This window comes from Chiloscyllium plagiosum, unplaced genomic scaffold (assembly GCF_037043375.1).
Source record: "Chiloscyllium plagiosum isolate Xiang-an unplaced genomic scaffold, Cpla_swu_hap1 HiC_scaffold_21, whole genome shotgun sequence".
Lineage (NCBI taxonomy): Eukaryota > Metazoa > Chordata > Chondrichthyes > Orectolobiformes > Hemiscylliidae > Chiloscyllium > Chiloscyllium plagiosum.
Window position 1 is genome coordinate 41,761,451 of NW_028270159.1, and position 24,140 is coordinate 41,785,590.

Sequence of the window (24,140 nt, forward strand, 5' to 3'; positions counted from 1 at the left end):
CAGGAGTACATGAATAGGAATGATCAGGTGGTCAATTGATACGTGCAGAAAGTGAGTAATTTTTCAAACACCACTGTAACTACAGCTCACAGGCATTACACTCTACACCTTGAATGGAGCTGTGGAGCAGACTGATCTCTCTGTTTTGGAGAAGACTGTAACTCAGTGATTAACATCCACGTATTTTGTTTGCAGCCCCTTCTAACTTAAAAAAAGCTGTCTTCAGTTCAGTTAAGTCAGCATCAGCAATTCAAAAAGAACAGTTAAAAATAATATCTTAAAAATTAAAATCTTTTAAAAGGGTGAAAGTCCTTTTCAACATGCAAGATCTATTTTCAGGTGGGACAGTAAATAGCATGGAAAAGACAAGTCCAGGCTACACAATATTTAACACATAGCAATGTAACACAGTTCAAACTAATACAAGGTTCCCGTGTACTTCATACATGGAGAGTCAGCAAGCTAATGTTTTGAGATGACGAGTCATCTAGACTCGAAACATTAGCTTGCTCTCTCTCCATGGATGCTGCCTGACCTGCTGTGATCTCCAGCATTTTTTGTTTTCAGTACAGATTCCAGCACCTGGAGCAATTTGCTCCTTCTCATGTACTGCAATGAGCTGACAGGTAGAACAGTGGAAACATACCCAATTCCTCCGCTGTATCTGCGGACCAATTCCACCACAGAACACATCAGATGGCCTCCTTCTTTAAAGACCGCAATTTCCCTTCCCACGTGGATGAACATGCCCTCCAATGCATCTCATCCACGCCCCTCACCTCCGCCCTCAAACCTGCACCCCTCCAATCGCAACAAGGTCAGAACCCTCCTGATCCTCACCTTCCACCCTACCAACCTTCACACAAACCGTGTCATCCGCCAACATTTCTGCACCTCCAAACAGACCCCACCACCAGGGACATATTTCCCTCCCCACTCCTTTCCGTAAAGACCGTTCCTTCTGTGACTACCTGGTCAGGTCCACAACCCCCAACAAACCATTCTTCCCTCCTGGCACCTTCCTTTGCCACCGCAGGAATTGCAAAACCTGCGCCCACACCTCCTCACTCACCTCCATCCAAGGTCCCAAAGGAGCCTTCCACATCCATCAAAGTTTCACCTGCACATCCACCAATGTCATTTATTGTATCCGTTGCTCCCAATGTGGTCTCCTTTACATTGCGGAGACTGGATGCCTTCTCGCAGAGCGCTTTAGGGAACATCTCCGGGACACCTGCACCAATCAACCTCACCATCCCGTGGCCCAACATTTCAACTTCCCCTCCCACTCTGCCAAGGACATGCAGGTCTTGGGCCTCCTTCACCACCACTCCCTCACCACCTGACGCTTGGAGGAAGAACACCTCATCTTCCGCCTCGGAACACTTCAACCCCAGGGCATCAATGTGGAATTCACCAGTTTCCTCATTTCCCCTCCCCCACCTTACCCAGGTTCCAACCTTCCAGCTCAGCACCATCCTCATGACCTGTCCTACCTGCCAATCTCCCTTCCCACCTATCCGCTCCACCCTCCTCTCTGACCTATCACCTTCATCCCCACCTCCATCCACCTATTGTACTCTTGGCTGCCTTCTCCCCAGACCCACCCCCATCCCATTTATCTTTCCACCCCAGAGGCTCCCTGCCTTCATTCCTGATGAAGGGCTTTTGCCCAAAACATCGATGCCCGGATGCTGCTTGACCTACTGTGCTTTTCCAGCACCACTCTAATCTAGATTCTGATCTCCAGCATCTGCAGTCCTCACTTTTACCCAGTGGAAACATAAACCTGGCATCATTTATACATTTCATATCATCATTGAGAGTGTTGCATTTTTTCTTGATAAGAGCGCAAGGCCAATTAGCCTTCTTTATTCACATCTATCCTTGTGACTTGGATATAATGAGCCTAGAATTTCTTCAAATCTTATGCTAAACAGTGGCATAATTATGGTGTTAAAAACAATCACAGAGCAAAGGTTTGAGAAAACCTGGCTGTGTTGGACAAGTTTTAAGCTTCACGCCCAACTTCCATTGTCATTGGTGCTTATTCACAAACTCTCACTTAAAGTGTCCTGTCACTCATTAACACAACCCTGACCACCACTATTTCATTCCCCTGCAAAAGATTGGAGTGCCACCTGCCCTGATGCTAATAGAGGCAGACAAGTGGGGGTACCACAAAAGAGTCACAACATCAGGAGCACGAACAAGTGAAAGCCTAATAGGTTAGCGAATGTAATCTCAGTACCAGAAATGGAGAGCACCGTCCAGCATTCCTGTGCATACATCCCTCACTACAGCCACTGCACCAAATATTAACAGTAGGATTTCCACTCCCTGGATCGTTAAGCCTGAGGAAGGCCCATTGCTGGCCACTTAAATGACAGATTGATAATTCAATAACAGGCCTTCCCCAAAGAAGAGGATTTCAGAGGTTCTTGAGTCAGGGAGCAACACGCTCCCCACCACATCACTAAAATTAAATTCCACCTTTTGTGCGAGTAAGGGGCTTTCCTCATTACAAGACAGTTTATTCTGATTTTCTCTCATTAAAGCTGTTCTTTTTGTTATTTCTTTGCTGCATGTTAATAAGATTGGGAGAAAGTTTTGGCACGAGTCAGCAAGATCAGCTGAATGTGGGTATTGTGTCAACGTAAATGTTGACATAACTTATCGAATTTTAGCAAATTCCAGATTAGTGTTCTGCACTCAACAGTTCATTATAGTACTGTAGTCACTTCACTGAACAAAGTATACTGTTTTATGGAAGCTCGTGTGTCAAATAAATTCTTTGCATAAACATTGAAATGTGTTTGAAATTCGCATTTCCTCCCTGCCCATCCCAGAACCCCTCGTCTTCCTGAAAACTTACCTTGCAAATGCAATCTGCTCTCAGGACTCTGCAGTAGAACAGAACTCACTGAATCAAGGTTCTCGTAACTGCTACACCCCAGAGGTCCAGTTCGTGTTTCTGTTACCTGCAACACCAAAGTATTTTACATTTACAATATGGAATCAACACAATCTCAATTTCTCATGTCAAAACTGAATTAAATTTATTCACGGATGTGCGCCAAAGGGATAATGACTGCCCCCTCTGGTTGAAATTGGAGGTTTCCACATGATCTGCAACCTCCCCCCACATCACTCTTATTAGCAGCTTCCATGATTGTTGCACGCCCTTGTTTAAAGAATACAGTTGGTCATTTAATGTCTATGAGACAAGCATAACGCTTATAACATTAGAATGCTTTCAAATGGAACTGGATACTTAAGTGTCATCATAAAATCATTGAAGATCAATTACCTCAAACTTTAATAAAGATTTTTTTCTTCTTTATGCATTCATGGGATGAGGTTATCGCTTGCTCGGCAGCATTTATTGCCCATCCCTAATTGCCCAGAGGGCAGTTAAGAGTTAACCACATTGCTGTGTGTCTGAAGTCACACCTGAGCCAGACCAGGTAAGGATGGTGGCTTCATTACCTGAGGGACATTAGTGAACCAGATAGGTTTTTCCTGACAATCAACAATGGACTGATAGGTTCTCTCTCCCTCTCTCCTATTTTACTCTGCTTTAAATATTACCATTTTATTTTACATCTTTACATCATTTATTTTGACTTATTTTGTCACTGGAATAAAACTTATATAATTTTTATAAAGCTCCCTTCAATCTTTCAGCATCAGAGATCAAATTATTTATAATTTGCTCACATACAAATGAAGTCTCAAAAAATTAAAATAGTTAATTTCAATTGTTGAGGCTTTTATTAACCTTTGGAGAAAACAAAATAATCTAAAGACTCTACACCAGATCCTGACAGGGCTCAACTTGTCCAGCTACAATTATCCAAATTGTTCCAATAACAACAAAGGATACTTTTCATTACATTGGCTTAAGCCCCAATCATACAGCGATGAAGTGCCTTAAGCTATGCCTGTCAATAATGGCCCAGGTAACAACTGTTGAATGCTATGATGGTTTATTTCAATGGCAGATTGACCAATGCACCCAGAACCCTCCTTGTTCCTGATTCAGTCTTCTTCAGCACTGTGCATGTGGGATTGCTGTAATATAAACATGGATAACTATGTTTGGAATAGGTTATGGAAAACTAATTAAATAATTTTTGCATGACTGAGATAATACTGTCTAATTTTCTCTCACTTTCAATGCAAGCTTCAATAATTTTGAATAAAAAGGGAGGAAAATGGGTATGATCTCATTAAGAGACAGTTCCATTTCTAACCTAACTAGCAAAGATCAATGACAGAGATTTTGCCTTTGCAGTTCAAAGCATACAGACAAGTCCAGAATCATTTTGCAATCATCTAACATTGCAGATAATCTGCACTACCTTTCTGTTTTCTGTTATACCATGTAGCAACCTTGCTCTAATAAATGGTGTCTTATAATGAGGGTATTCTATAAGTTACCTTCATTAAATGAAGCAGCAAGAGCAATGTGGAGGCCTGGAGGCTGCTGTGTGTCATAGATGTTAACACAAGGGCTGCACATTATAACTGAATTTGGGAATAACACCAACAGTGTGACTGTCAATGAGAACTTTCTTTTGCTAAACAGTATGTAACTGCAATATGCTTCCTGAGGCTATCTCTTCACTGCAATGAAATGGTCCACAAATGCCAAGGTTTCATTTGGATCCTGTCCTATAAACTGCCCTCAGGTTTGACGGTGATGGTTCGGTGAGTTAGTTAACTGTTGCTGCGCTTAGGTTGCAATTTACTCTGGTGTTCTCCAATGCACAATAATTTAAAGCAAATCCATACAGATTATCGTCCATTAACAAGACATTTTCATATTCAGTTGGCTCGTGAGTTGCTTTTTCCTTTATATAAAAATGGCACAATTAACGAAAAAAAACCCAGGAAATATAAATTATGTACAATAATAATGGTGGACATTTTGAGATACTATGACATTAATGTTAATCAAATGGCATTTTGATAAGTTATAGACATCAGAGTCTATGCATAATGGCCACCTTTTCCATTGATTTTATATAATGGGCTGCCTATCCATACTATTTCTAGGTCAAGGTGACGAGTTCCAAGAGCTATCCAAGGTACTAATATGGCAAATAACAAAGGAGCGAACAGCATAAGGATAAATTACTTCATTCCAATAAGACAGGTTCATATTATTGGGTCAGAGTTGTTACAGGCTTTATACATCTGCAAAGGAAATGCACCTCTGTAACATCACAGTTCAAGTGGCAGCTTTATGCCAACCTGATGCTTTGCGCTAAACTAAAAACTGAAAGAACTAAGGATGCTATAAATCAGAAACAGAGGTTGCTGGAAAAGCTCAGCACGTCTGGTAGGTCTGTTCTGAGGAAAGGTCACCAGACCTGAAACATTAACTCTGATTTCTCTTCATGGATGCTACCAGACCTGTTGAGCTTTTCCAGCAACTTCTGTTTTTTTTTGTTTTTGACGTTTTGTGCTACTGAGTTCACACAATGAAGTGAAAAGTCATTTCCTTAACAAACCTTGACCCCAGAAGAGATGAAGATTTCTTCTGGTCATGCTGAACTAGATTTGAACTCAAGTCTCAGAATCTACAGCAACCTTGAACAATTATAACCCCCGAGGGATTTGTCCAATTTATTCCTGCTCTCAGTACTATATTAGCAACAATGCAAATTTTCCTACTGGACTGGTAAATTTTGGACTGATCAATCCCACTTTTTTTTTGGGTGAGATGTTAGATCAAGGTCCAATGAAGATGATAGCAAGGAGAGCGGGGGGGGGTTCTTCCTGTTTTTCAGGCTCGATGTGTATCCCTCAACCAACACCACTGAAGCAGATTATCTGATAATTTCCTTCAAGCTGACTGTCAAACACTTGGTGTGTTAAATTGGCTGCTGCATGATTTCTGGTACAAATGAAGATGCTTCAAAAGTAATTGGCTGTAAAGTATCTTGGAACATCCTGAAGCTTTCACTGAAATCACGATCAACTCCTCCGAGAGTCGAAAAGACAGACTCGTTTCAACTTACCCTGTGTCACAGAAACAATCAGTTGTGAAAAAGACAAATAAGGCACAGTTGGAGTGTTTAGGACTTTATTATAGGAGTTCAAATTTTATCGAAGTTAAAGTGCTCTAAAATCAGTTTTGATTGAGAAAAAAACGTTAGTTTATCAGTCTTTCTGGGTATGAATTGCTGACAAAATAAAAAGCAAAAGAACTGCAGATGGTGGAAATCAGAGAGAAATTGTTGGACAAGCTCAGCAGGTCCGGCAGCATCTGTGCAGAAAAATCAGAGTTAAATTTCAAGTCAAGTGACTCTCCACAGATGCTACCAGACCTGCTGAGCTTTCCCAGCAATTTCTATTTTTGTCTATGAATTGTTGACTTGAGTTTAACTTAGTCTTATGAACCTATATGGAAAATAAGACTCAATTTCTGATTATTACTGTGAGTGGAAATTTAGATTAGATTAGATTCCCTACAGTGTAGAAACTTCGGCCCAATCAGTCCATACCGACCATCCAAAGAGTAACCCACCCAGACCCATTTCCCTCTGACTGATGCACCTAACACTATGGGCAATTTAGCATGGCCAATTCACCTGACCTGCTCATCTTTGGACTGTGGGAGGAAACCCACGCAGGCACGGGGAGAACGTGCAAACTCCACACAGACAGTTGCCCAAGGCTGGAACCTGTGGCTCTGTATTATTCCAATTCAAGATTATTGCTAACCATGTTAATTTTGTAAGACAAAAAAACATGTCTCTGCATTTTCCTTTTATTCATTTGTGGGATGTGGGTGTCACCGGCTGGACCAGCATTTTATTGCCTGTCCCAAGTTGCCCTTGAGCTGCCTTCTTGAATCGCTACAGTCCACCTGTTTTGGGTTGACCAACAATGCCATTAGGGAGGGAATTCCAGGATTTTGACCCAGTGACAGTGAAGGAACGGTGATATATATCCAAGTCAGGATGGTAAATGGCTTGGAGGGGAACTTGAAGATGGTGGTGCATCACTGACAATATGCATAACATTAAAGATTTCGACTCAGTAGATAGCGGCAGAATGGGTCGATGAATCAGATGTACTATTATGTAGTTCATCCCCTTCCCCATCGCTCCTAAAAATGTGAAATTATGATGAGAAATCATGAAAGGTTATTGGAGTTTCTTTTTATCCCCAGTGATGATGCAGTTTTTGGTCTCTTCTCTCAGCTGGGAACCATTCACCTGGTAACAGTTGCAAGTATCACTCAGCAACACACAGCTCCATTGAAAATCCCATGACAAAGTACAAATTATCTTTGGTCACTGTGAGATGAGGTTAAAACATGACTGTCAGCGTGTGTCCCATAATGGGTGTGTTGATGGGTATTTGCACTGAGCAAGGCGATTCAGGAGACTGTCTGGAGGATGATTTAGATAATCATTAGAATCAAGAGTATCTCCAATTGAAGGATACAGTCACCATACTTCTTCCTGGGTATTGAATGTAGACAATTTGCTATACAAAATGTTATGGCCCAGGTAGACAGCATGAATCAGCTTCCCTCTTTTCAACCCACCTTGATTGATTGCAACACACATATTTATTTTAGAATACAGGTAGCACATCCCAATAAAAAAAAAATGTAGTTCACCAGAAGATGAAGGAGCCAATTACCAAGGTTTTTTTGAGGGAAATAAAGAGGAATTTCATTGCCTAATGACCACAAGTAGAAACAATAGAAATATGAAACCAAACACACATACCGACACAGGTAATCATTTTTAAAAGACTGCGTCTGGTACAGACAAGATGTGCAGGTGCCCGTGATGGACTGGGTTGGACAAGGTCAGACGTCACACAACACCAGGTTATACTCCAGCAAGTTTATTTTAAAATCACAAGCTTTCAGAGTGCTACTCTTTCATCAGGCCCACTTGATCTGATGAAGGAGCAGCGTTGTGAAAACTTGTGATTTCAAATAAACCTGTTGGACTATAACCTGGTGTTGTGTCAATTGGTTCAGACAAGGAATAGAACTGATATGCAGTTTTTAAGTCAGAGCCCTTGAAATGGTCTAACCTAAGACCATATTTGTTTAATTGTTGACTGGCATCCTCAGCAATTGCAATATTTGTAGGAATCATCAATATCTTTGCAGATATCTTTGTCTACTGCAAACCTACTTTCTTTAGTCAATATGCACATTGGGATTCCTCAAGTTCCATGGCTCTGAAGAGTATCCTCTGAATAGCATCCCTGCCAGACCCATTCGACCAACCTTATTCCTGCAATCTTGCATTGCTCATGACTAATTCACCTAACCTACACATCCCTGGGCACTACAGGCAATTTAGCATTGCCAATCCATCTAACCTGCCCATCTTTGGACTGTCAGTTAATTATCAATTAACATTACCTGATGCATTTTCCATGGCAGTGCCTCTATTAGTCTATTAGTTCACTGGTCAAACAACCAGCACTGGCCTCTCATTCAGTAGAAATTCTGCTTGTTAATGTTATATAATTACCGCTGTTGTAACAAATGAGAGTGGAGTTCAAGGACAGTGACAGACATGCTTAATTACCATAAAATGTGTGGCAAGTCCCACTTATCTCACCTCACATGATGATCAAACATGTTTCAGCAGTGAGTTACTGCGTACCAGGGCAATTACAATTTCTCCAGCACACCACTAGAACATGTAACTGTCACCTTCCAACGCTGTTCTCCGCACTTCAAAGGCTCAGATATAACTCCCCCAACTCCTTGTAGAGAGTAGCAAACCAGTCAATTGCCTGCACCAACTGTTTCACTGAGGGAGATGGCAACACTTGGACATGGTCATGCTCTGCTGCCTGTCCTTTGTCGGCAGGATTCCCAAATGCTGTTTTGAGAACCCTGAAGGCGCTATACCATCCCAGAGAGGGAAGACTTCATGTCAGCAATCAAACCTAAAGTTCCTGTAAATTTTTCAATCACGCTGCAGTATGCTAGTTGCCACCTCCCTACCCCCCAAAAGAGGAGAGTTGTTGCCAAAATGAGACATTCCTGCTGCCTGGCCTACCTCCAAGTTAATGTAATTATGACTTTAATGTCATAACTTGGCCAACTTTGATACAAGATTTATTTTTCTTTAATCACATCACAAAACGATGGAGCAATGCCCTTTCAATGAATCAATTCCTGCATCATGTCACAAGGACTCAGCTGCATTGCAGAACCATCTCTGCAGCATCAGTTTAGACTGGTGTTCCTTCTTGTGACTAAATTGGTCACAGCACTTGTGACAGGTCTTCACTTACTCCCTCGCACATTCCTAAAAAGGATTTAATTACTCCAACCTACCAAACGAAGACATACAAGCAACCTTCTTATCTTGTTCTGGCCAGTTCAAATCTAACAGCTTTGGATTTGGATGCTCCTTACCCTAATTAATTGCAGACCCAACAAACCAGTCAAATGCCCTTGATCTCAAGCTCAACATGCCAGGCTTGATGTAAAGACTTTAAGCACAAAAGACCAACCAGCAGGGTCAGCCAATGTCTCCAGCAGTCTTCAATCAACTCCACTTTTCCTTAGTCACGGGTTGCAATTCTTCTGCTCCCTTGGTCTGAGTTTATTGCCAATCATCTTGGGTAAAGGGCCTTGAGCTCTTCATAGCCAAAGTCCAAAACACATTTTGGTCTAATTATATCCATCGGGAAAATAAAATAGGTTAAAGCAAGCTGTTATGTTGTATTACTAAGATTTCAAACCATACACGTTTGTTTCTTGAAGATAGTATGATGGCATCACATCATGTGACAATCTGCTATAAGGGTCTCCATTTCACTTTCAGTGGCAGAACAGGAACAAATTATTGCAGATGCTGGAATCTGCACTGAAAACAAAAATGCTGGAAATCACAGCAGGTCAGGCACCATCCTCGGAGAGAAAGCAAGCCAATGTTTCAAGTCTAGATGACTCTTCATCAGGAGCTGATATGGAGGAGGCAGCATTTATAGCTATAATGGAGGGGTGGAGTGCTGGGGGAGAAAGGGTACTAATAGTGCAGATTAAGAGATCAGAATGTCTAACTGCCAAACTGGAAATAACACAGTCCCACTGGAGTGGAGGGAGGGGAGATGGGACATGGTGACAGAGAATGCAATAAGTAAGGCTCAAGCAAGGGGAAGAAATGGGAGTGAGTTCACAAGCTGAAGGTGTTGAACTCTTACACAGTTATGAATGATGGGAAGGGCATGGGCAAAAGCATGGGTGATAGGTTGGATGCAGTTGAGGGCTCTGAGAACCACAGTTAGTGGGAAACTATGGTTATGGAAGAAGGAAGCCATGTCAGCAGTGCTGTCTTGGGAGGTGGCATCATCCAAACAGGTCCAAACAGATCCAATCTATCACCTACTTCTGCCCTTGTCCATTTCCATCACTCAACTCTTGTCATTACTATTCATCCCACCATCGTCCACATTCAAAGGATAATTCTTTGTCATTTCAGACAACTCCAGCAGAATGCCACGGCCAAACACATCTTCCCCTCACTCCCTTTGACTGCATTCCACAGGGATAATTCCTCCTGGACACCTTAAGCTATTCCTGAATGACCACCAACACCATGCCCCCTTCCCACAGCACCTTCCCATGTAACCACAGAAGGTGCAACACCTGCCCCTTCTCCTCCCTGCTCACCATCCAAAGGCCTAAACAGTTTCCAGGTGAAGCAGCAGTTCACCTGTATCTCTTCCTATCTGGTCAATTGTATTCACTGCACCCAGTGTGGCCTACTCTACATTAGAGAGACCAAATGCAGGCTGGGTGACTGCTTTGTGGATCACACCCAGACCGTGAGCAAGCAGGACCCTGACCTTCCCATAGCTGGTCATTTAAACACAGTGTCCTGCTCGCATGCCCACTGTCTCAACATGCTGCAGTGTTCCAGTGAATCACAGCACAAAATGAAAGAAATAACATCTCAGCTTCAGACAAGGCACTTTACAGCCTTCTGGACTTAATACTGAGTTCAACACCTTCAAATTGTGAACCCACTCCCATTCCTTCCCTTTTCTTTTGAGCTTTACTCGTGGCATTCTTTCTCACCATTTCCCCATTCCAATGGGATGATCTGTTCATTCCAAGTTGACAGTTAGACACACTATGGTTTGCCATTTTCACATTGTGATTACTTAATTTTCACTATCAGCACCCTTTCTCCCCCAGAACTCCACCACTCCCCTCAACTATTACATAAACGCTGCCCCCACCCCCAACATTTCAAGACAGCTCTGATTAAGAGATTTCTCGACTCGAAACGTTAGTTTGCTCCCTTTCCATTGATGCTGCCTAACCCGTGGAGGTTTCCAGTATTTGTTGTTTTCACTTTCAGTTGCCATACCTAATTATTGTTGTCATTGCTCTTATTGTACCTTTGCTATGTGGTCAGCAAGCACAGAACCTAGACTATTTGTAAGTCTGACATATAACAGCAGTGTAAACAGTTATTAATGATAGCATGAGCAATGTTATTAAACTTCAAGACATCTGTCCCATTGAAAGCTCAGTCTTTACAATGCATGTTACATGAGCTTATACATAGGGATGCTCTCAGACTATATCATACTGGCAGTGGTGCTTGATCCAATAAATCATGTTAGTTATCATTGAATTCTGCTCAGAAATTGACGATGTGAGTGCCTGCTGTAATTTCTAATGCAAGACCGTATCACTCAGGCAACGTGCCTCACACGTCATGTCGCATCACCAGAAACAGAACTGCAATAGTTTCAGATGTTGTTCAGATGTCTCAGAACTTTAAGAGTGTTCTTGATTCAGACATCAGTAATTATGAAATGTCTACAATACAAAAATAATGAAAAATATACAACATTTTCTTTCTGTTCAAACAGAACACCTTGAGCTTTAGAATTTCTCCAAAACTATCAAGGAGCAAAATTAAAGAACAAGAAAAACCCATGATCTCAAGGTACAGGCTTTCTACTGCTGCTCGATACAAGTTCTCTCTGCCTGTGGAAAATGAGATAATGACACTTAACTATTGAGGAGTCATCAGACAATCCCAAATTACCAATGGAATACCAATGGGATTTAAAATTCCAATTAAATTACTTCTCCACCTCATTCTTTATACAACTATTTCAAACTGTCCATTGTTTCAATTGGATAAGGCAGAACAAGCACACAAGATTGCATAACAATAAAAAGCAATATGATAATCTCCTTCTGTCACAAGAGTGCAACCACAATAATTATCTAATTTACGCTTTGTACATGTTATCACAGCTGTGTAATGTGCTGTTGGCAAATATTTTCTACAACAACTACTTTCATTTATATTGTGCCTTTAAAGTTGCAAAGTGCTTCATGAGATTGTTAAGTCATCAATATTTGATATGGGTGGAGAAACACAGAGGTCTTAAGAGTATTGGAGGACCCACTAAGCTCGGGAAGCATAAGGCCTTGGAGGATTTAGAAACAGGGATGAGAATTTTAAACATTAAGATGTTGCCAGACTAGGAGCCAATGTAGGTCAGTGAGCATTAAAATTGTATTCTACTTACTTAGTGGCACTGCTAATGAAAAGTCTGGAAACTGCCAAATGTAATAAATGTTACACTTATTCCACTCTTTTTATTTATGTTATCCATTTGTAAAATTCATAATTTTTAAATAATTAATAATTCACTCCTTCGTAGGCAACATCTTATTTAATTTTAATCTATATACATTTTATTCACCATCAAGAAGCTGCTACATTCATTCATATGAGCCTTTCACCTTTGCTTAATGCTATAGTGTCACCCTAGCTTCAGCTAAACAACAAATACCTATTGTGTTGTGGAACAAAACAGTGTTGCTACAAAGAGAGTAGATGTGGAAAGGTTGACATGAAAGGTTGACACATTTCATAAAATCACAGTACAGATGGATGATAATGTTCAAAATGATAGTCTCTTTAAAAATGAACCAGATATACTCCAGAGATAATAGGTTGTAGCTGATGTTCATGCAAGCACATTTCATACAGTGATAGTGAGGATCTCTTGTGGTGCATGGGTAATGTTCTCACTTAGGAGGCCCAGATTCAAGACTCACCTGCTCCAAAGATATGTAGTAACACTAAACAAGCTGATTAGAAAATAGCTCACAGTGTGGCAGTATAGGGGCTAGTGGTGCAGTGCAATTATCCCTACCAAGGAGGCCCAAGTTCAAGTCTCCCCTGCTCCAAAGATAATAACATTTCTGAACAGGATGACTTTTTTAAAAACAGAAATAGGTTTTCCTTGATTTGGCAATGGGCTTTTCAAAAATATGAAAAGTGGCTTTCTCTCTTCCTTAGGTTTATTACTGTTGCACTGCACTTCATGGGTAGTGCGTATTAATTGTTAATTCTTTAACTTGCCAAATGGATGATTTGTTTCTCTTTTTTTGGAAAATTAAAAAGGGCTGGTTTGCTTTCTCCCCTTTGCATACCTTTCCTTCATTTTGTTGCTGTTGCATTGTTCTTGATGGCCCACTTTTGTCAATTATTGTAAGCTTCATTAGTTAATTGGTTAATTTGGTAATAAGGGCTATGTTGTCTTGTTAGTTTACTTTCATCAAAAGGACTGGTTTTTCACAGTCAGGTGAGTTAGTCAGCTAGGGGAGATAATGGACTGGAGCTTGTATTAAACTCGGAAATGAAAATAAAACTGTTACAGAAGATAGACTGACTCCTGCTTCAGTAAATGGAAAACTAGCAACATGACAATGGAGACCATTTAGCCAATCATTTTTGTATCATCTTGCTGGAAGAACTATCCAATGAATTGCAATTCACCCAAAGCCTTTCATTCTTTCCATTTCAAATATTTTTCATTAATTCTGTTAGAAAATTATTATTCATCTGCTTCACCATATTTTCCAGTGGTGCATGCCAGGTCATAAGAATTTATTGTTTTTAAAAAAAACTCCTGAAATCCCAAGTGGTAAATTACACTAAACCTATGATCTGTGGATACTGACCACATTACTGACCACCATATTTTCTCCCAATTTACTCAAACAAATCCTCCTATGACAGTGACCATTTTTATTTAAGCTCCCTTAACCTCTTTGCTATTGGGGAAACAACCAAAGCTTATTTAATGTCTCCAAATAATTGAAATCCCTTATTCTTGGTATTCTTGTTTTGATTCATTACTTTTTATGTAAGTTTTAAAAAGCAGATATCAATGCTAATCATTATTTATATAATAATATATTGCAGGCTCTCATAATCAAGCCAATATATCAACATGTCAAAGTACATTAGATATTTGCTTTGACTGAGACATCTCGATCTGAATAGCTGAATGAGGGACTGAAAGGATCCAGATAGCTCTAAAAGTGTATCCTTTTGCATTATTTCACCTTCAAAGGCTTTCGACTATGTGTATCTTCCAGCTTTTTTTCTGAAAGTGGGAAAAACAGGCAGTAATTGCGCACTGTAACTAGTTTTATTAATCCTAGACTTATAGCAGGGTGCTAATGATTCTTAGAAGCTCTTTCCCACAGTGCAGGAGAGCACTGAACTCTTAATGAAACATGAAATGATGAATTCTGGCCTTTAGCAAAACCTAAGTCTGGTCGACTTTATAAGCTTGCTTTTCTGTGTCCTGGTGGGGTAATATCCATTTCAGTGAGTTAAAACAACTGTCGGTACAAAATGAGTAGGCAGACTTCACTTTTTCCCTTTTGTCTCACAAAGGAAGCCTGAAAGCCACAGAGAGAGTGACCTTGGCAGCACAGCCAGGACAATAGAGGAGGTAATTAACCTATTTCACCTATAGATGGCAGCCCAATTCAACTATCCTGTCAACCTGGAAGTCAAACTTGGGCCTTAATGATCTTCTGTATCAAAATGCTTTCAAAACTAATTATTTGGCTCAACTTAACTCATCATAACTCGCGTAGCATTAGAATAATAGGTTATCAACCAGTATAGATTTGGGATTTGTACACTCTAAAAGATGCTAAACCACATACATTGTGATGCAACAAAAGATGTTGGTTCGGATTTTCTTCTGGTGGGTCTAAAATAGGATTTTGAAATCTAACGACATTTCCCACCACAAGTAGGAGTTGAATTCAAAAAGTTACGACAAACTAGTGGACGCTCAGCAGAGTTCCAGATGTCTTCCAACAAACATATGATGAAGCAGATAAAAATCCTAAATCCCAGGAATAGCATTTGGCATGGACATGGTCAGCCATACAGCTACCTGGAATGTGATTGATGATTGTCTGGCTTGAAGTGGCTCCATGCCAAATTAAACCAGAAGAGAATCCCATGAAAAGCACAATAAGGAGTTTCTTCTGAATTTTGTTTGGCTCTATTGATGTCCGAAAGAAGTGGCATGGTGGAATTCTCAGAATAGCCTGTAATTCTGCCCAGACATATCACCTGGACAGTACAAGGCAAAAGGCTAAATCTAAGCCTTCTCACTAAAACACAGTTTCAGGTCAAAATCAGGAGGGAACTAACTTGCATGCAAATTTCCAGTGCCTTAGCCAAAGTCCAGCCTTCTTATGTCCTGGCCAAATGCATAAGTTCAAGTTTATGGTCATTCAACAGAGAAATGGATAAAGGAAAATTTGATCCATCAGTTTCAAGGTGTGCCAATTTTATTTTTTATTCCAATTCGAGTCACAGAGTCAAAGAGATGTACAGCATGGAAACAGACCCTTTGATCCAACTCATCCATGCTGACCAGATATCCTAATCCAATCTAGTACCACCTGCCAGCAACCGGCCCATATCCTTCCAAACCCTTCCTATTCATGTACACATCTAAATGACTTTTAAATGTTGCAATTGTACCAGCCTCCACCAGGACTACATTCTGGAAAACAACCCTCCACCACCACCCTCTATCTTCTACCTTTCAGCTAGTGCTCCCTGTATTCCGTGAGATCTAACTTTGCTCATCCGTCTCCCATGGGGAACCTTGTTGAACACCTTACTAAAGTTCATATAGATCACATCTACCGCTCTGCCCTCATCAATCCTCTTTGTTATTTCTTTAAAAAAACTCAATCAAGTTTGTGAGACATGATTTCGCACGCACAAAGCCATGTTGATTATCCTTAATCAGTCACTGTCTTTCCAAAATTAATGTATATCCAGTCCCTCAGGATTCCCTCCAACAACTTGCCTACCACCAATGTCAGGCTCACTGGTCTATAGTTCCCTGGCTTGTCCTTACCACCCTTCTTAAACAGTGGCACCATGTTAGCCAACCTCCAATCTAATTAACTTAAATGCAAGATAAGAAATGCATTCGCTGTACTGAAAATTTATTCACATTACTAACTAGTTAGACATTGAGTGACAGTCACAAAACCCATTGATCTTGGCTGGTCCTTAGACTTTAACTGTTGGTACCCCATGTTACATAAAACAAAGGGGCAATTCAATTCATATAATATGCAGGATTGGTACTTATACCAACCAACCACTCATTATTCCTCTATGTGTCTAACTACAACAATTTATCTTCCATGAAGCTGCATTCCAGTGCTAGACCTATCTCAGAGTGGAATGGTCAGGAAATTATCCTTAGGCTTTGCTATATGAGATCCATAAAGCTATCATGAATAGTTTTGACAATTACATTCAGACAATGTGTAACATCTAAAAAAAACACTCAGTCTAACTTGTAACAGAAAGCACTCTCTATCTTAAAAGGTTAAAATTCACGCTGAAATTCTATCATGTTTCTCAAAAGAATTTCCTGTAAAAGAGTGGGATGTGATAATTCTGAAAAACAACTGAAAGATGAACAGGGAGCATTCCTGATGTCCTAAATAATATCAAAAGCTGGGCAACAATGGTTCTTCATTTATTGTGGGATCATGTGCTGTGTTAAATGGCTGCTGCATTTGCTTGCATTAATGATTCCCAAGTCTCCGAGGAAGTTTATGAAACAGTGTGATCATGCTCACTTGGCTGCACACGGAAGGCACTGTGGTTGGTGGAGAAGGCATCTCATTAAGCATAAGCAAATGTATGATGACCAGAAGTAGACTGAAGTGTGACTACCACACACATGGTGTAAAGAGTTTGGCCAACCTCACTCAGCAGGATAATGGAGGAGCACTGACAGCAGTGTGAAAACAAATTATTCTGTTGTTAAGAGAACATATAATCCCTACAGTGTGAAATTAGGCCATTCAGCCCATCAAGTTGACAGTGACCCTTCAAAGAACAACCCATCCAGACCCAGACCCCTACCCTATAACCTCTGCACTTCCCAAAGCTAATCCACCGAGCCTGCACATCCCTGGACACTATGGGCAATTTAGCATGGCCAATCCACCTAACCTGTGCATTTTTGAACTGTGGGAGGAAACCAGAGCACCCGGAGGTAACCCACACAGACACACGGAGAATGTGCTAACTCCACAGACAACAACAAAGTGGAATTGGACCCAGGTCCCTGGTGCTATGAGGCAGCAGTGTTAACCACTGAGTCACCATGCTGCCCCAATATTGAAACTCTCTTGATACAGTACACTTCAATGACATGAGTATTATGGTGGATTATAATATAGGCAGAAGTCTTTGGCTCATAATCTATTTGAAAAGGAACCCCTCTCATAGAATCCCTACAGTGCAGAAATAGGCCATTTGGCCCAACAAGCCCACACCAATTCTTTGAAAGGGTAATCCAGCCAGGCTCATTCCCCTTCTGTATTATCCTGTATTTACCCCTGATGAATGCACCTAACCTACACATCCCTGACCACTGTGCGCAATTAGTACGGCCGATTCACCTAACCTGCACATTTTTGGATTGTGGGAGGAAACCCAAGCAGAATGTGCAAACTCCACACAGACTCCTGAGGCTGGAATCGAACCCGGGTCCCTCTGCTGGTAGGCAGCAGTGCTAACCACTAACACCGCGCTACCCTAAATGTTTGAAAACCACTGACCGGACATAAAAGTAATTCATTGCATGTGTGTTGCTTTTTGAGACATTATGCGAAATGTGTCTTAAACATTTTTGTGTTGCAATAATAATGTTTTAGTTACAAAAACACCATCTCCTCTCAGTGGGCAGTATCTTGTCAGTTTTGGGGGCTGCTGATGTAGGCCCAAAAATACTCTTGGCATGCTGACTCAGAATGTAGTGCTGTTATTGCACGTTTAATGAACTGCCTGCTCCATTTGCCATCAATCTCCTTGGAAAGAATGCTCTCTCTTTGCTAACACAGGGCAGAGAACAAGGCTGTGCAAGATCTGCACCTGCATACTTTCTCAACACTGCACTGGTCACTGAAAGGGCAAGTAAAAAATCAAACCATCAATCACCAAAATTTAATTTGTGTGTAATTCTCAAGCCCTTAGCTTTCCTTTTACAATTAGCAGATTATACCCTGGCTTCTAATACTGAAGTTTCATTAAACAGTACCTGTCTTAACTTTACAGCTTAATTAAGTAATATATAGTTTGAAGATCTACCAAATAAGCGTCAACTCAATGTGGTTTTGCATGATTTGAAGATGAAGGATATTATTGCTGGGGAATTAAATCCTTTTCATTTTTGGCATCAGGCAGGCTTGAAAAGCTGAACACACAGGGACTGGCCCAGAACAGATTGAACTTTCTGCTGCGTATTGTGTCCATTTTTCCCTGTTCAAAGTGCTGTTTTCACACACCCCCCCCACACCCACCTCAAAAGCCTCCCTCACTCTATTGATCTTTCTTCTCGAAGTTTCTTAAACTACCACTGGTTCCAAGTTCAACTATTCTTTAAATCCTGCTTAAACCTGATCTTTCCAGTTCCTGTTCTTCCCACCACTCCAAAACATCCGTTGCTTAAGCCATTAATGAAATCCTTCTCACTGCTGCAATGCTCAATGTATATTGTCCTACCTTGGTCTTCTCAAATTTTATTCAATATTCCTTCCAATCTCAGTATCTGCTTCGGATGTTCATCTCCAAAGGATCAGGGAACTTAAGAGAAGGAATTTTGAGCCTGCCTTTCAATTCAGTAAGATCATCTGGTTGGAGTCTCAATTTGATTTTCCTATCTGCTTCCATGATCCTCAATACACGTCTACCAAAAAATTGTTTATTTCAGCCTTGAATCAATTGAGTCACCCAGCCTTCGCTGCATTCTGCCGAAGAAAACTCTGTGGACTCTCAACTCTCAGTGAGAAACAAATCCTTTGCATTCTTATCTTAAAAGTGAGGCCTTTTAATCTTAAATTGCATTCTCTTGTTCTAGTGTCCCCTAAAAGTGAGATTGTTGTCTCAGAATCCACCTGCTCAAGTACCCTCAGGAATTTACAGATTTCATTCAGATCTCCTGTCATTTTTCTGAACTCCAACAGTTAAAGACCAATCTGATTAACTTCTCTTCATATCATAAACCCTCCATTCTAAGAATGAGTCAAGAGAATCTTCGCTCAACTACTTTCAATACAACAATATCCTTATTCAAATAAGGAGCTATAAGTAACCCAGGGGACTGTTTCTGTCCAGGTTGATTCCTATCTCGCTGAACAGAACAGCCTCATTTGTAGCAAAGGATTTTTTCCCTCTCCCATACTGTTACTGGTAGGCCTCTCCATGGATTCATCCAAGTTTCTTCTGTTTCCTTATCCGTGCAATATTTCTTATGACATCACCCATAAGCACTGGGCCAATGTCCATATGGGTACTGATGGCACCCAGCTACACAGCCTCACAGCTTCTCTTAACCATGAACGACCACACCAATTCCCTTCTCCTGCCTATGTGCTTACTACCCTAGTCACTCTCCTGATGTAAAAATAACCATTGTTAATCTAAACCTGATAATGTTTCCCTCATCAAAGACAGATTTTCAATTCTACAATAGGATGTCCCTGTTTACACTGGAGCCTTTTTGTTGGTGACACCTTGATCATTGCTTTCGTTATCTCAACGTGACAATTTCCATTATCTTCCTGGTGACCTACTCAAGCTTCACCATCCAGCAAACTGAATTTCCTGGTGCTCAGGACCTGCATCCACTAAGCTTGTCCTCTAGCTGCCCACATGACATGGCATTTGAAGTCATCATTCTCCTTCACAAACATTATCTCACCCTACCTCACTGCAATGACCTCCTTAAGCTCTCAACACCTTCTTAATATTCCAGTCTTTTGGCTTTTTTCAGCTCAGAATACAACGGGACATTGATCAGATGGGCCAATGGGTTGAGCAATGGCAGAGGAATTTTAATTTAGATAAATATGAGATGTTGTACTTTGGTAAGGCAAATCAGGGCAGGACTGATACACTTATTTGTAGCGTCCTAGGACATGTTGCTGATTAAAGAGACCTTGGGGTGCAGGTTCATAGTTCCTTGAAGGTGGAGTCACAGGTAGCCAGTATAGTGGTAAACTTGCCTTTACTGATCAATGCATTGAGTATAGGAGTTGGGAGATCATGTTGCAGCTGTACATGGTTGGGTCACTTTTAGAATACTGTGTTGAATTCTGATCTCTCTGCTATTGCAAAGATTTTGTTCAATTTGAAAGGATGTAGAAAAGATTTACAAGGATGTTACAAAAAATGAAATTGCTATTGCTTTCGTTTCTGACTAATAGCGTTTACAAGGATGTTGCCCGTTTGGAGGGTTGAGCTATAGGAAGAGGCTGAAAAGGCTGGAGCTATTTTCCCTGGAGTGCTGGAGCCTGAGGGGTTACATTATAGAGGTTCATAAAATCATGAGGAGATGGATAGAATGAATAGTCAAGGTCTTTTTCTTGTGGTAGAGTAGTACAAAACTAGAGGGCATAGGTTTAAGGTGAGAGGGGAAAGATATAAAAGGGACCTAAGGCACAACTTTTTCATACAGAAGGTGGTGTCTGGATGGGATGAGCTGCCAGAAAAAGTGGTGGAGACTGGTACAATTACAATATTTAAAAGGCATGTGAATGGGTACATGAATAGAAAGGGTTTAGAGGCATATGGGCGAATGGGACCAGATTAATTTAGGATATGTGGTCAGCATGAATGAGTTGGACAGAAGGGCCTGTTGATATGCTGCATATCTCTCTGACTCCATAACTCTCTGACTAACACTAGGGGTAGAACTGTTTGCTGCTCTGTCCTACAGTTTGTACTTCTCCTTTCAAATTCTAGTCCATTCACATCTTTCTCACGCCTTCTGGAACCTTCCTCAGAATCAGGTCATTGACCAAATCATTCAGCCATTTCTCCTTATTCTGTTGATAAATACTATTTTATCAAATATGCAATTATGAACACAATGTGCTGTGTAGTAAAATCATTGCTGTGTTTTTTTTAGATTAGATTAGATTACATTACAGCGTGGAAACAGGCCCTTCGGCCCAACAAGTCCACACTGACCCGCCGAAGCGCAACCCACCCATGCCCTACATTTACCCCTTACCTAACACTGCGGGCAATTTAGCACGGCCAATTCACCTGACCTGCACATTTTTAGACTGTGGAAGGAAACCGGAGCACCCGGAGGAAACCTATTCCTAATCCTAATCTATTCCTAATCTCAGGATCCGGTGAATGCTTTGACCAACCAGTTGGATACTTCCTCTCTCTCACAAATCAGCTCACTTTGAAGACTGCAGTTACCAAATTACTACCAATTATTCACCAGAAGTTGAGTTGATTTCCCAACTCATGTCAATCATAACACTACAGCCAACAGACACAATAAGTTTGGATGGGATCAAACAGTGTTAGATTCAATGGAGTAATGATCTAGAACATTAAAAATATGCAGATGTGGCCAGTGAAATCAGTTTGCTTCACAAACGTACATGCGCAGGAAGTGTCTGCACATGGATCAATGCTGTGACTGTGTTGCATCTGCAGTGACGTCACCATCAGCAGCAACATGGGCGTCATAGAGGTGAGAGGCGAGAGAGGCTGGGGCCAGGGAGAAGTGGTGGCAGAAAATAGCACTGGGAGAGGGACAAGGGCTTCACCCAGAGCGGACACTGGAGCAGGGATAAGGCCTAAACAAAGAGCGAGAGTATGAGGAGGATTACATGTAAATCAGGGAGCCATCCGGAGTATTGGAGGCTGAAAGCAGACCTGATAGAGTTTTATAAAATCATGAGGGGGATGGATAGAGTGAACAGTCAAGATCTTTTCCCCAGGGTAGGGAAGTCCAAAACTAGAGGGCATAGGTTTAAGGTAAGAGGGACCTCAGTGGCAACTTTTTCACATATGGAGTGGTGTATGTATAGAACAAGCCACCAGAGGCAGTGTGAGAGGTGAATATAATTATGACATTTGGACAGGTACATGAATAGGAAAGATTTTGACGGATATACGCCAAATGCAGGCAAATAGGACTAATCCAGTTTAGGAAACGTGGTCAGCATGGACAAGTTGGGCTGAAGAGCCTATTTCCATGCTGTATGACTCTATCTTCCATTTGTCCATTTTGATCATTAGTTTTTATTAAAGTACCAGTAAAACATCTGAAGAACCTTTCTGAATGTACACTTCCAGGAGCACCATCAATGCGACTGCTTTCCATTGCTCACTAAAGGCATTGGTTTCCTCTTCGCGTCCATGACCATTTATAGAAATCACAGGATAAACTTGAAGTCAAACCTCAGAGTAATAACAATGATGTGATTAAAACAGTTCTTTACACTGCCTTCTACTTACAACTATTGGATTTAATGCAAAGAATTCAGAGGGCAGAGGCATTTTTATGCACTGGATAATTTCCTTGGAAATGAAAATTGAGCATTTAACAGAGTCAAGTGGTGCATCTAATATTTGTGAACAGCAGGTGAATTCTGTTTGGCTGGGGTAGTTTTCTTACAGCTAAAATGTCATCAAAACATATTGTTTAGGCTCAAATGTGTATTATTCAGTTGAAACATGCAGTTGAGTGTTTTCACGAAGTACTGGAGCTGAGGAAGGTATTGATACCCAATGAAAAAAATCCATCTTCTAAACTGTAGACAAGAAGGCACAATTATATCACCATTGTCAACAACTACCACAAATAATATTAACAATGATATTGCCTCCTCACAAAGGACTGACAGTGATTAGCTGTGTCAAGATATCATCTACTGCCAAACACCAATAAGCTACCTGATGGTAGAGATTGTGAGCAGATAGGAAGATGGTGCACTGGAAACTAGATTGAAGACTATGGGAACTACAAGGCCGCTCTTGGTCAAAGATTCATCCAAACCATCCATTAGTAGTCACAACGGAAGAGAAGAAAGCACCTAGCAGGTTTTTGTTTTCAATTCCCAGCAGCTTAATATTTTCTAGTGTAACTCAGGTTCCGAAAACTATACACTAACAATCTCCATGTGGCACTGTTACCTGGGGGTTAATTGGCTGAGGTGGTGTTCTGAAGATGGATACAAAACTGAAACAATCTGGGTTTCAGTGCAAAAATTCTCCAAACATTGTTTAAAATCAGAGGACAATCACTTTAACCAGCAATAGTCTGGCATTTACTTCACTTACAATCAACAATGATTGCACTTCAAACCAATTCACCTTTTGTGATGCACTTTGGGACATTTCAGAGTTTTCAGGTGAATTGTTAAGTAGATGTTTTGTCTTGCTTTTTGCTGTCATTTTCAAGCCATTTTGCTGATTTAGGATGTAGATACAGGACAAATATCTGGCAATTTACTTGAAACAGTAATTGCTTGACAAAGGGTTTCAGATAGTATAATCCACCAGCACTGAATTTGATGTGTGTCAATGCAGTTTGAAAAAAGTAACAGACTCATACAGTACAGTAACAGACCCTTTGTTCCAACCAGTCCACACTGAACATGTTCCCAAACTAAACTAGTCCCACCTTTCTGCACTGACCCATATCCCTCCAAACCATAGAACATAGAACATTACAGCGCAGTACAAGCCCTTCGGCCTTCAATGTTGCAATGACCTGTGAAACCAATCTGAAGCCCTCTAATCTTCACTATTCCATTTTCATCCATTTGCTATCCAATTACCATTTAAATGCCCATAACATTGGTGAGTTTACTATTGTTGCAGGCAGGGTGTTTCACGATACTACTACTGTCTGAGTAAAGAACCTATCTCTGACATCTGTCCTATAGCTATCACCCCTCAATTTAAAGCGATGTGTGTCAATGCAGTTTG

At 40.9% G+C, this 24,140-nt stretch overlaps 1 protein-coding gene across 3 annotated transcripts in view; it reads right to left on the bottom strand.

Moving 5' to 3' along the window:
* The window catches only part of brinp1 (BMP/retinoic acid inducible neural specific 1), a 379,558-nt gene that overhangs the window by 47,168 nt on the left and 308,250 nt on the right, over window positions 1–24,140 (bottom strand). For all 3 annotated transcript variants that reach the window (XM_043719925.2, XM_043719928.2, XM_087998528.1), the window contains exon 5: window positions 2,876–2,981. In XM_043719925.2, the coding sequence (XP_043575860.1) occupies window positions 2,876–2,981 (106 nt within the window). The remainder of the gene's footprint in view (window positions 1–2,875; window positions 2,982–24,140) is intronic.